Raw genomic sequence first — 14,487 nt, 5'->3', positions numbered from 1 at the left:
CTTTAACCCCAGTGGATGGGTTAAAGACCAGGACTTTAGAAAAATAGTTTATATTTTGAAATTAGCATTCAAATCCCTCTGTCAGTGTGGAGCATGAGAAGTTTACAGAAAAACTTGAAGCATGTTATAGAGATTATGAATTCAAATGTAACCAGAGGCTAGTTATGGAAACTATGTAAAGTGATTTACTGATCTTTCTCAGCCACAGAAAGATTTTTATTTTTAAAGGGCTCTGAGAGACCAAATCTGTTGAATTCCTGACCAGACCATGCGTCCTTACAGACACAAAAAGACATATGAACAAAATGACTGAACATGTATGGAAAAACAAAGAGTGTAACTCCTAATTCATGAGTGTGCCAGGATTTAGATACAAACTGAATAAAAATATTGAGTAACTGACAATAAGAAGGAATTATTTTCTATTGCTAAACTTCCAGAACTTGTTAAAATCACAGATCTTTAAGATTGCACTGTGGTGAAAATAAATTAAGTTTCAGAAGTTTTCTCTGTGTGTGAGTTTTTAAGACCTTAGGGGTGAGCATTTTAGACATCTGTGGATCTTTGTCTTCCAGCATTTGTTTCCCTTCTTTCTGGAGCAGCCCGTTTGCCCCTAGGATCTACCCCTTCTCTGCCATCAGTGCATATTGCTATGGAATTCCATCCAAGACTCCTGCGGTGGCCTTGTGCTCAGATATGTGACTCAGGCCTGAGCAAAGTGGTCGTCATAATGCTGAATCTCTGGACTGTTGGGAAGACTACTGAAACGGACCCTCATTTTGTAGTCAGACCCAGGCAGTGTGAGGATGTAGCTTTTGCAGTGACTTTGCTGGCACCATCCTGAAGAGCCTGGGAAAGATATATTGCTACCACCTAAGCCTGACCTCACTCTAGTTGAATCACAAAGGTTCAGTTCTGAATCATGCATTACATTTATCATGTCTCTGAGGTCCCCTTTAGTCTGGAACAGTTTCTTAGTTTTTCTCTGATTGTCCTGACATTGAATCTTTAAAGTGTTCCACAAGATGGATTTTTCTGATATTTCTTCCTAGTTAGATTCAAGTTATGCATCTTTATCAGGAATATCACAGTTCTTCTAAAGACCTCCTATTAGGTAGCACAGGATTTCAATTTGTCTCATTATTGATGTTTAATCACTTCGACAACTTGAATAAGGTAACATCTGCTAGATGTTTCCACTGTAAAGTTACCATTTTCCCCTTTACAATTAATAAGTGTTTTGTGGAGAAGTACTTTGAAATTATGTTAACTATACTGGTTTTCTTCATCAGCTTCCATTTATTTATTTATTTATTATTAATTAATCATTTATGGGTTCATAGTGTCCTATTCTGTTTAACGGATGCTAGTCTTTCACGAGCATTATTTATTCTGATACACAAACTGTCCCCAACTTGGCCAGTGGGAGCCCCTCTCTAGCCTGCTTCTGAGTCTTTGTGGCTGTCTCCACCATTCTGTGATAGTTTTCTTGCTTCAGACCTAGAATCTGCCATCTCTCCAACAAGCCGCGGATCACCCTATGGGAGATGTTTTCAGAGAGCACATGCTGGGTATTAGGATTATCACTACTCCTAAGCAGCTCAGCGCAGAGGCGGCAATGCGTGTTTGTATGCACATACACACATACACACTTGTATCTCTATTTCTATGTGCATGTATACCGAAGGCACACATTTACTCTGGAATGTCAAATTCCAATAAACACCACAGGGGTCATTCTAGTTTTCTCCCTCTCCACATTCGTAACTCCCTTTGCTGATAGTGAAAAATCTGTATTCCTTATCAACAATTACTGTATTGAGTTTGACCCGTATCATCAGCACATGTACTTAGTACTTAACTTACTCTCCCTGGAGGCGCTGATCTGTCGTCTCTGCCCTGCCACGTACATGCCCCTCTCTCGCACTCGGACTCTTCACATGGGGCCGCCCCCGCAGTGAGGGACATGAGGCCCTCCTTGGCCAGCTTGGCTCTGATGCTCTCTGGCGGTTGCCCTCCCCACGCGCACCGCGCGGACCCCCCAGCTCAGAACCTGGGCCCCGGCCGGGCCGCCCCTCCAGGGACACCCTCCACACCCTCCGGGCTCTGCTGCCCGCCCTGGGGATGTGGACAGCCCCTGCTGAGGGGCCGCTCTGCGGGGACACTTCATCCTGCCCAGCCGCAGGGACACCCTGGGTCGCCGTGTCCCTCACCCCAGCGCCCACACCTGCCTCACCCTGCCCTACCCAATGACTTTCTTTAGCGTTGTTCAGGAGAGGAAATGGAAGAAGGTATGCTTTTAGATTTTTCAAGTAACTCTTTTGTATTTTAAAATCTAGCTGAAATGAACCACGCTCTTCGATTGGAAAGGAGAAGGAAGTTTGGGGGCTTCCAGGTGGTTGGTGGTCTAGGCCTCTCTTACGCTTTGAGGACAACGGGTGGAGGGATGAGGAGTGTGTCTAAAGAAGCAGGTCCCAGAAGAGCGGAGTGCTTTTCCACTTAATGGACAAAGGCAGTGCTAGGCCTGGGGAATGGCCGCTGTTGGCCGAGCAGCAGGGTGCATCGGCTTACCCCCAACACCAATTACCTCCCCCTGCGGGATGCTGCGTGTGTACTTCATCTGGCTCCTTGGCTGCCCTGTCACTTGGCCCTCAAATATACTTTCCTTTTGCTCCATAAAAGATCATCTCCTGGGAAGCTACATAATTTATCTTCAAAGCTTTGAAAATAAATTTGGGCCTTGTGTTTAGGGCACTACTTAACGGCAGTCCTGCTGTTTAGGAGAGAGGATTATCAGTGGATTTAAGTGTTATTCATGAATTCTTTGAAATCTGGATGATTGTTTTATCTGGACAGAAATTACAAATGATTATATAAAGGAAAGCACAAGCGTTTTAATAACTCAGTATGTTTATTTACACACACAGGAGGTGATGGAAGTTTTCATTAGTGCATTGGGAGTGGTTGTGTTTTAGCAGCACTTGGCGACATGACCGTGGGCCCTCCTGACAGCGCCCCTGACAGTGACCGACTGGACCCAGACTGCACGCGCAGCCGTTCCTCTGTGAGCAGGGCACACCGTGCACACCTAGTGCCAAGGGGACGACCACAAGGAAGCTTGGTGGCAGAGCCAGGTCTACAAGAAGGGCACGGTGTTAACAGTCGACATGCAGTGGTCCCACTTCCCAACCCCACCACCTCCCACCCCATATTAACTGTAATTTTTTAAGAAGAGTGACTTGGTTTAATAAATTTAACCATGTTAAATGGTTCCCAAGGGTTAGCATTCCCAAGGGTTAGTACTGAGGAAGGAGTTCACGCTAGGGCTGAAATCCCTGGGAAAAGCCTCTGTTTCTTTAAGAAAACATGCTGCTTAGTTTTTATGTTTCTGGAAAAGATTAAGGAAAATTTTTGCTCCTTAGAGTTCTTAAAAAGGTAAAATATGGTTGTGATTGGATGAGACCATGGGCTCTTAATTTCTGCTTTGATGAAATTCTAAAAGGGTGAGAACATTTCCACTTCAGAAGGGTGTCCTCTGTGGTTCAGAGGAAGCTCCTCTGTGCCGGCAGACAGGCCTCTCCTCTGAGCGCCCTTGCTGGCCAAGGCCCAGGACTGCTGAGAAAACTGGAGGCTCCCACCCTTAGTCTGGGGGCTGGAAGCAGTGGGATCATAACTGGGTATTTCTTGGTATTATAATAATAAAGAATTAAGGAAAACTGAAATGCTTTAGCCAGCCTCAAGACTCCACAGTCCTATGGTTTCTGTTTCATAGTGATCAACCAACCACAGCAAAGTGTCTCCTGAATGGCCAGTCAGTCCTAATTATGGCAGTCCTCAAAGCAGAAGGAAAGAAAATAGCAATCCTATGACAGAATAACTTATTGATAAGATAATCATTGAAACAAAATTAACAAATTACAAACAAAAATTTTTGACAAATAAAATTATGTTCATTGAGTCCTTAACTTAAAGCATACACACACACACACACACATGCACACAGAGCAACATTTCAGTGAATCAGTTTTATTCCAAGAAATAATATAGATAATGGAAATCCCTGTATTGCTTTCCGTGAGAGCTGCTGCTAGAAAAAGAGTTTGCTCCAAACTTTAGTGTGCATGAGAATCTCCAGGAATCTGTTCACAATACAGATTACTTGGCTTCATCCCTGAGGTCCAAAGAGCATGCTCTGAGAAACAAGAAATTAGAGAGAATAGAGGGTGGGTGTCATAGGAGGCCAGACTGCGTAGCGTGACACAGGCCTGGGGAGCCAAGACCCCAGCTCTTGGGCTGTACTTTGCTGGGAGAAAGGCAATGGCTGAGGCTCCCTTGGAAAGAAAGCCATTTATTGAATTATACATGTAATATATTATATTCAGTTAAAAAACAAAGAAGACATCTTATAATCCTACTACTCTATTATTACTTTTTTCCCATCTGTTTTTCAGATGCTGATTTTCCATTGTTAAAACCACAGGGTATACATTTATAAAATTGTGTCTCCTCTCCTCCCTGTCTTATTTCATGTCTAATTCCATGTGTCCACCTGATCCCCTAAACTAAACGTAATGGTAAAGCGCTACACATTAGTTTATTGATTGGTTTCACAATCATTTAATTTATCATGTCACACTGGCAAACATTTAGTTTGCTTCCAACTTTGCTATTCAATCCTATAAGCTTTTGGCCTTTTGGGTTAATGCTGAGTGGAGTCCCTTCATTCTGGGCATGTTACCCTTTAACTATGAGGGCCGTTCCTTGTCATCCCCCTCATCAGGCCCAGGCACAGCCTCACAGTGTAGCTGCGGGTTAGGGAGGGATGACTTTTCATACATCCAAACTGCTAGAGGATATTAAGGAAGGGATTTCTTTCTGTGCTAGAGATTGTCCAGGACTGGAATAACTGCAAAAACAAACAAAAAGAAAACAACAGAAATCTACAGGAATCTTACAGGGCTCAGAGAAGAGCTTATCAAGCATTTGGGAAGGGAAGGGAAGGCGAAAAGAGGAAAATAAAATGCAATCAGAAAGGTGGTTCAGGATGGTGATGGAGAAAGAGCCAGAACCCACGTCTTCCCATGTGCAGACTGAATCTAAAGCTACACATGGAACAATTTCCTCTGAAAAAAGTCCTGAAAACTCATGAAGCAGCACGGTCACATGGGCAAGTGAGAGAAAAGCCACACTGAGGCAACAGAGGTCGAGACATCATTTCCCCGTGAGCCCATTCTGGCACGGGGACCCCCAGCCAGGAGGGGACTCAGAATTCAGTTTCTCCTTGAGGAGCACAGGGTTATTATACACCCAGCTTTTAAGACCTGAACCTGAGAGTCAAGGCATAAAACATCTGGCTTTGAAAACCAATGGCATTCACGTTGATGAGATCCGAAGGGCTGTGGTGAACTGAAAAACACCTCTTAAAATGCTCATGTGTAGACTCATTCACTCCAGGGCACAAGGCAGTAGCCATTTGAAAATGCCCAGATTTTATGGGCAGAGATTCATTTGCTAATTGTAAAGCATTGGCCAGTGAGGCAGGGCCAGCTGGGATGCTCTTCAGGGAGGGAGGGGTTGGTCGGCACCTTTTTCACGCTTTCCCTCTGCCTTGCTAAAGCTAGCAGGTACTATTTCTTTGTAATACTAGACCTTTTTGTCCTCAGCAGATGCCATATCCACCACCCATCTGGCGGTGCCATCTTTGCCCTCTCCCTCTGCCTCTCCTGGGGGAATATTCACACAGGCCTGGTGCCCCAGTTCCTATGCATGGCACTCTCAGTTTTGTGGCTGCCTCTCAGGGGATGTCTCTAGGCTGCCTGGCTCTGGAGGCCAGGGGAACCTGCATCCCTGGGTCCCACTGGACTATAAAAATTAGAGCTCTTCGCAGACTATCACCCCCATGACACTGCACAGATAGCACCCCCAGCCTTTCTGAGTAAGAGGCCTATTGCCTTGTCCTGGAGCTTCGGCCTGAGGGTCAGGCTTCAGGTCTGTCGCATATCTAAATGCCTATGAAGGTGCTCTTGGGGAACAGAGGCTCATGGATGCTCTTTGCACTCTCCCTATGTATGCCTTGCTACAGCTCACCAGTTTCACCCAGAAAGGAGCTTATATACTTGTCTGAAGCCCTGAATTTTGTGACTGTTGCCCAGGGCACACCTCCAGACTGCCTGGTCTGGTGGCCAGTGGAGCTTACAGGACAGCACATATTTACATACTTTCAAACTGGCTTGCAATCAAACTGAATCTAAGTGCTGCCTGAGATCCTCCCCTTTGGGACACAGGTTGTGGCACACACCCTCAAAAACTGCAAACTATTAAAAATAAAATAAACTGCTTGAATAATCGCAAAGGTTTGAGAAACAACCAAAAGTTAGGACAGTAAACATAGATGCAAAAATCCTTAATAACAAATATTAGTAAACTGAATTCAACAATACATAGAAGAATCATATACCATGATCAAGTAGTATTATTCCATGAATGCAAGGATGGTTCAACATTTGCAAATCAATTGTGATAAACCACATTGACAAAGTGAAGTATGATCATCTCAATAGATGCTAAGAAAGCATTTGACAAAATTTAACATCCATTCATGATAAAAACTCTCAACAAAGTGGGTATATGGGGAACACACCTCAACATAATAAAGGCCATATATGACAAACCCACAGCTAATGTCATACTCAGTGGTGAAAAGAAGAAAGCTTTTTCTTGAAGATCAGGAACAAGAGAAGGGTGCCCACCCACCATTCCTATTAAGCATAGTACTGGAAATCTAAGCAGAACAATCAGGCAAGAAAAAGACATAAGAGGCATCAGAATTGTAAAGGAAGAAGCAAAATTGTCTCAATTGGCAGAGACAAAATATTGCATACAGAAAAACCCTAAAGACTCCCTAAGAAAACTATTAGAACTAATCAACAAATGCCGTAAAGTTGCAGGATACAAAATCAATATACAAAGATTTGTTTCTGTACACTAATAATAAACTGTAAGAAAGAGAAACTGAGAAAATAATTTCATTTACAATTGCACCAAAACACCCCACAAAAACCTGGGAATGAACTTAATAAAGACAAAAGACCTATACAATGAAAACTATACAAAATTCACGAAAGACATTGAAAAAGACACAAGGAAAGATACTCCATGCTTGTGGATAGGAAGAATATTTTTTAAATGTCCATACTACAAAAGCAGTTTACAGATTCAGTGCAATCTATCAAAATTCCAATGGCATTTTTCACAGAAATAGAACCCTAAAATTTGTATGGAACCACAAAACACCCTGAATAGCCAAATCAATTTTGAAAAAGAAGAACAAAGCAGGAAGCATCATACTCCCTGATTTCAAACTATATTATAAAACCATAATAATCAGAATAGTATGGGATAGTCATAAAAACAAACACATAGATCAATGGAACAGAACAGAGCCCAAGCTTAAACCCACACATATATGGTAAGTTAATTTAAACAAGGGAACCAAGAATATCCAATAGGGAAAGGACAGTTTCTTCAATAAATGGTGTTGGAAAAACTAGACAGCCATGCAAAAGAATGAAACTGTACCCTTTTTCATACAGTACATAAAAGTAACTCAAACTGGATTAGAGATTTGATGGTAATACCTTAAACCACTAAACTCCTAGAAGGGAGTAAGATCCTTGACTTGGTATTAGAAATCTTTTTAGGACTTGACAACAAAAGCAAAAGTAAACAAGTGGGACTATATCAAACTTAAAAGCCTCTGCACAGCAGAGGAAATCATCAACCAAATTAAAGGCAACCTACTGAATGGGAAAAAATATTTGCAAATCATTTATCTGTTAAGGGGTCAATATCCAAAATATACAAAGAATTCATATAACTCAATAGCAAAAATAATAATCTGATTTAAAAATGGGCAGTGGGTCTGAATAGACATTTTTCCAAAGACATACAGATGGCCAACAGGTAGATGAAAAGATGTTAAATATCACTAATCATCAGGGAAATTCAAATCAAGACCACTAAATATCATTTCACACCTGTTAGAATGGCTATCATAAAAAAGAGAATAACAAGTGTTGGTAAGGATATGGGGAAAGAGAACACTTGTACACTGTTAATAGAAATGTACACTGGTGCAGTCACTATGGAAAACACTATGGAAGTTCCTCAAAAACTTAAAAATAGAATTACCATATGATCTAGCAATTCTACCTCTGGGTATTATCCAAAGAAATTGAAAATCCTAATTCAAAGATATATGCATCCCCATGTTCATTGCAGCATTATTTACAAGGTATGGGAGTATCCACTGACAGCTGAATGGACAAGGAAAATGTGGTGCCTATGTACAATGGAATACTAGTCATAAAAAGGAAGGAAAAGCAGTAATTTATTTTCTGGATATGTTAAATGGGCAGATCCACTGCCCATTGTTAAGGTGGAGGGCATTGTGCTAAGTAAAATAAGCAAGAGAGAGCAGGATAAATACTGTATGATTTCACATAGATGTGGAATTTAAGAAAAAGGAAACAACCAGCCAAGCTCATAAAGAACTGATTTGTTGCTACAGGGGGTGAGGTGTGGGAGGGGAATGGGTAAGCAAATTGGGTAAAGGGGACCAAAAGGTATAAATATCCAGTTCTAAAATTTTAAGTCCTAAGGGTTTAATGTACAGCATGGTGACTATAGCAAATAATACTGTATTGCATATTTGCAAATCTCTACATCATATGGAGAAAAAAATTGTAACGAAGTATGGAGACAGATGTTAACTAGATTCATTGTTTTCATTTTGCAATATATACAAATATCAAAACATTATGCTGTATATCTAAAACTAATGTTATATATTGGTTACATCTCAATAAAAAAAAGGAATTTGAGTACTTAAAACAATGGTAATTAGGTAACTTTTATTGAGTGCCTACTATTAGAGAATTTGAGAGGGTCTGAATAAATAGCACCCCTCCTTCCTTGATCAAATTCTAAAGAAACTGAAGAATATGACAACAGTGGCAGACAGTGGCCAAAACAGGATCTTCATTACTGATAAAGGCTGAGATTAGGGGAAATGTCTTAGATCCATTCACAAATGCTCTTCTACATGGCTGCTCCTAAGGTGTGCAAAAACCCTGGGAAATATTTATGTTAGGTCCTTGTCTAGATAAGCAATTTGGTTAAAAAATATAAGATTTATGGGCCCATGTGAGGTATTGTAATTTATCAATGTAAGATTTGGAGCAAATAATGAGTAAAGATGACATACTTACATTTTTGTTCATGGTCCCATCGGTGTATGTGAAGATTTGTCATACTATCCTGGCATAATTTCTTCTCATCCAGGTTCAGGAACCATTTATTCAGGTTGTTTATTGTCACATACAATGTTCCTAGCTAATTTTCTATCTCTCACAAGAAGGAAATGATCACACCACCATATGGCTCATGCCGCCATGGCCTTTCAGAACCTGTTTGTACTGAAACAATAAATGTCTTGCCTCCGCAGTTCCCTAATTCCATTTATTTCGGTTTGGGTACATTATTATTCCTGATGCCACATCACCCGAAGTGTTAACACCGGCTTCCAATGACCATACCAAAGGTTTTTACTATGCTTCATTGGTGATGACCACATATGCATGTCTCATCCAGAGTTTGCAGGAAAATGTGAGTGGTAATTCATTTTCTGGGTATGTTAAATGTACCGTGCTGAATTTTACGGCATCAATAGAATGGCTTATCTTCCAACTACATCCTCTTTTGAACTCCTTAGGCTGTAATCACCGCATTCCTAGAACATGGTCTTTATGCACATGGACCTCACCCTTGCCTTGTACACACCATCAGCAGGTAAGAGGGCGGCAGGTGGAGGGAGAAGAGCAGATCCTTTTGCACCAAAAATGCCAGTCCCTCATCCTCCAGCACAGCTTGAAACCAGGCTGGGGGCATGACGCCACCACCACTGGAGGCAGGAGGGGACATGGATGGGCCGTGTCTACTGGTTTGGTGGAGAAATGGTCTCAAGTGTCCTCAGAGGTGATGGACACGGCCACCGTGGAGACCACCTGCTGGGGGTGGTGACTGCCCTGGGTGCTGGTGGTGCAACAGGGTAAAGGACACCTACCGGCCCCCCACCCTGAGCAGAATAGATGAGATGGCACTTCAGTGACAGGGGCCCACACAGGCAGCAAGCCAACCCCCGACCTTGCTTTGTTTCTGATAGGAGTGGGAGGCCCGCCACATCATCATCATGCTGGTGGCTCAGTCGCACTCACTCCTGCAAAGAACCTGCGAGTCAGCGGGAGTTACTGGTCAGTCACTCTCCCGGAACCAGACTCCAGCCATGGAGCCCCAGAAAGACCCCATAGATATGAGAACCCCTTGGGGCATCTTGTTGAGTCCATTTACAGGTGAGAAAGCAGCCTGAAGGCAGACACAGAATCTGGGGCCCACACTGACCCTGGCCAAGATGTCGCTGCCTGTCCAGCCAGTCCCAGGACCTGGAGGGGCACTTGGAACGTGGAGGCAAGAACTGCAAGGGGCAGGCCCCTGCTTGCGGTGCAGGACAGGGGCAGCGCTGCTCTTCCTAGGAGTGAACTCTGAGATTGGCCTGATGGGCCGTCCTTACAGCAGTGGGCCACAGCCGGGCTCTTGGGCAGGCTGCCTTCAGAAAAGCAGCGGCAAGCGCTCACCTCCAAGGGGAAAAAAGCGGAGCCAGCACGCCAGCTCCCTCACCCTAATTCTAACCGGATGCAAACACACCCCAGCAAGGTGGGTGGAGAAGAGCCATAGTGTCTCAGCAGTGAGGCTCCGGCTACCTGGAAGGAAACACCGGGAATGGGGAAGAAGTGTTCCCACCTAAAACTTACTACACACCTGACAGGATTCACAGTACTTTACACGCAATTACTCACTCGATTCTTGTAATAACCCTGCAAGAGAAATATCACCTGTCCCTGTTTTATAGAGGAGGCAACAGACACACGGAGGTCAAGTAAGCCAATTAAGTTTTCACGGCTCAACAACGGTCAAATTTAAGATTTAAAGTCAGCCCATCTGGTTGGTGACGGAAAAAAGGCGCCAAAGAAGGACAGACGGGGAAGAAGGGACAGAGGAGAGTAAGAAAGGCTAGTGCTTGCCTCCTCTGGAGTAACTGGCAGGATTCAGGGCTTTCTCCTTCCCTGTAACTTGAGAGTGTGGGAATTTTGCCTTGGCTTCCCTCTTTCTGGGCTCAAAAAAAGTCTGCACAGAATAACTTAAAATGTGTATTTCCATTTGAAAAGAAAAGATGTTCTCCTTGGGTACAGTGAAGCTTATCCTCACTTTTGCAGACGTCATATCTGACATTAACAGGTCACTAGAGAATGCTGTTACTCAGTTTACAAGATCAAATGTTCCCTTTATTGTGATTTTTTTTTTTCACTCAGCAGGTTTCCTAGTTCGGGACTATGAAGCAATCACCGGCTCCCAAGGATTATTAATCAGTTTTGTCATCCTTAAAAAGCTCAAAATTTCATCCTCTACTTTCATTTTAATAAAGGGCCTCTGCAAAGCAAGCTCTCAGAAATGCAAAGGCAGGCTGGAGTCCAATCTAGAATAGCTGAAATCTGCCTAACCTCAAAGCTCAGAGCTGAAGAAACATTGCTTGATTTGAGGCCTTCTGTAGATCTTCAGGGGTGAGCTACACTGGCAACCAGGCCAGAGATTAGATGGTAGAATTTCTTGCAGAGTCCAAACAGGGAAGGACAAACTAGTTCTTTTAAGCTACGAATTTTGGGTGTCTTCCTGAACAGTGTGACAACTTCCATAGTGACATGGGAGCAGAACATTGTAACAATGCAGTCTTTTAAAGTAGGTGGGCAAGGAAGCTTATCTAGCTGCTGAACTGATCAACTGTGACACATCCCACAGTGAACAGAGAGGTGGGGCTGGGGAGTTAAGAAGAGCTGTGAGTGGGGACAGCTCCCAGGCTCTAGACCCTCTTCCCGCACCTAAGGTGGCCTTGCATTCCCAGTCATGGCTCTGTTGCTGAGCCTGAAGTCGGCCTTACTCCCTCCAGCCAACTAATATGAGTTGACAAATTAGGCCAAGCCGATTTACCATGCTTGACTACAGGAGACCTATAGGGTTTTATGAAGGCCTCTGAGAATGAGTCTGGGAATGGAGGTTGAAATCAACTTTCCTAGGGAATGCTGCCTTTTTGAGGAAAAGGTACAACTATATACACATAAATATGCACATGTGCATTTTTTTGCCAATATGGTAAAATGTTCATAATTCTTGAATTATCAAACCCAATGCAGATAAATGATGGGTATCCATCAGGGTTTGTTGTATATCCTTTCAATTTCTCATGTATTTTTGAAATGTTAAAACTTAAAAAAAACAGGAATTTAAAAATCCCTTCGAAGTTTAATATTTGTGCCCTGCAAGTGTACCAAGATCTATTGACAAGTTCAGTTGCTGGATGCTAGAGAACCACTGACATGTACTTGTATTTTCTATTTCATTCTAGCTCTCCTGCTCTTCCACTCTGCTCGTTCTCCCTACCTCCCCATCCCTAAGCCTTTCATAACTTAAAACTGACCCACAATGGAAGCAGAAAAACTCAACAAGCAAATGGCTCGACCTGCTTGTCATTATTTTCCCACTTTGTCTGCTGGCAGCTGGGGACCTATGTAAAAAGCAGGTTTACAGGTAAATAAACCTATTTCTGATCTAACCTTAGCTGCTGTTCTGACTCACCAGAGTATTACACTGGGCAAGAAAGCAGAGAAATAGCTTTTGGTATAGTGGAAAAACTGTGTTTGTAGTCAGAAGACCTAAATTCAAGTCTTAGCCCCAAACACTTTCTGGCTGTGTGATCATAGGAGGCCACTGCCTCCTCCTACAAACAGACAAGCACCTTCCTTTCCACCGAGTTGCTTTGGCAATGTCTCCTAGCCTCCTGTGCTGTTACTGTGGATGATGATAGGGGTATTCAGTAACCAAAAGGATTAGCTCTCTGGGACACAGACCAATTAGGGCCCAATGAGACCATGCAGCATGGATTTAGTGTAACAGTAGGGACTTGACATTTATCACTATTCAGTCACAACTTGCTTTCTACCCAGGCCTTACCAGTCTGTAGAAATACAACAGGCTTCCTTGGACAACATTGTTCCTTATTTAGATATGTGGATACTGGTCACTGGCACTGTGGGTACCACAGGAATTGACAAGAGAAAAAGGGTGAAGGCAGAATTCTCTCTGCAGTGGACCTGAGAGTAACAGACTCCTACATCTGCTGAGTCATTTTTTCCAAGTAGAATAAGTCAATTTAATGTTTAGGCTCCTCTCCTGAAGCTCTTTGGGCTTATTCTCTGATTAATACAGATAATGACCAACTTCTGAGTAGTTTTGGTCTAAATATTTAGTGTTTTCATCTCCATTGAAATGGGCTCCATTATAAAGGGCTACTGAACTTGCAGGTTAGTATGCAAGAATGTAGTACTGCGGCTGAAATTTACTTCTTATTCTTCCTTTTGAGTGTTACCTAGGCAGGAGGTATTATCACACAGCATTTAAGAGCACTGGACTGGAATCCTGACTCCTTTATTTACCAGCTATGTGGCCCTTGGCAACTACTTTTCATGCCTTTTAGAAATTAGAATAGTCAACCTTTAAGAATTTTTGTTAGGATTAACCAAGGTAATGCATATGAAACTACCTATAACAGTTTCTGGCATATAGGATGTGCTCAATAAATATTAGCTAATTTACATTCATTGTCCTATAACATCTTTCTGTGCCTCTTTTATTCTTTATAACCAAAGAGTTTACTTAAACTAAGACTCACTCAAATCCTCTCCAGTAATGGCTGGTGCTATGTTATAAAGGGTGCCCATGTTTGGTGAGGGTTGCAGATGAGGATGAAAACTTACAACGACGCCCCAAGAACACAGAGTGCTTCAGGAAGGCAAGTCCCCTTGGAGGCTCAGCATGTGTCCCTCGTTCTCCCAGCTCTGGATGTTTCTAGCTTGGGTGCCTATAGAAGGCCTCCAAAGGCCCTGTGAGCCCGCCCTCCCCAGGCCAAGATGAAACCCTTCCATTCGGTGAATCCAGCTGCTCCGGGGGCACAGACCTAACAGTTCCCTCACTACAGTGGGCACTCTGGGAGGCCAGGGAGGGCGGCTGCCTTGTTTACAGGTATACTGGAGCAGTGCTTGGTTAACATGCTAAACAAACAGCAGCTTAGGATATGCAAACAGGTAATTTGTTGGGTTTGATGAAGACATTTTTTCAGAAAATTCAGAGATAATGCCAGACATAAACAGCCTAATATATTATTTTTGTAAGTGCACTAATTTTTAAAGAACTTTAAACATCTTTTGTCAGAAGTCATTTACTCATTTAGATGTGAGCCGTAACCAAGGTGCTCACTAGTGCTTCGTCATCCTAGAGCTTGCTTTCCAGAAAAGGCTGAGCTTGTAAGCTCCCTATCCCTGT

General features: G+C 42.9%; 1 protein-coding gene across 1 annotated transcript in view; it reads right to left on the bottom strand.

The window, feature by feature from the left end:
* Positions 1-2,677, bottom strand: part of LOC140843523 (uncharacterized) — a 52,413-nt gene extending 49,736 nt beyond the window's left edge. The window contains exons 1-2 of the mRNA XM_073213307.1: positions 2,588-2,677; positions 1,867-2,459 (exon numbers count right to left, since the gene is read on the bottom strand). Of these exons, the coding sequence (XP_073069408.1) occupies positions 1,867-2,459; positions 2,588-2,677 (683 nt within the window). The remainder of the gene's footprint in view (positions 1-1,866; positions 2,460-2,587) is intronic.
* Positions 2,678-14,487: the final 11,810 nt, after the last annotated feature.

Source organism: Manis javanica, chromosome 1, assembly GCF_040802235.1.
Source record: "Manis javanica isolate MJ-LG chromosome 1, MJ_LKY, whole genome shotgun sequence".
Taxonomy (NCBI): Eukaryota; Metazoa; Chordata; class Mammalia; order Pholidota; family Manidae; genus Manis; species Manis javanica.
The sequence above is the reverse complement of the archived record's forward strand: the minus strand, read 5'-3'. Positions and strand labels throughout refer to the sequence as shown.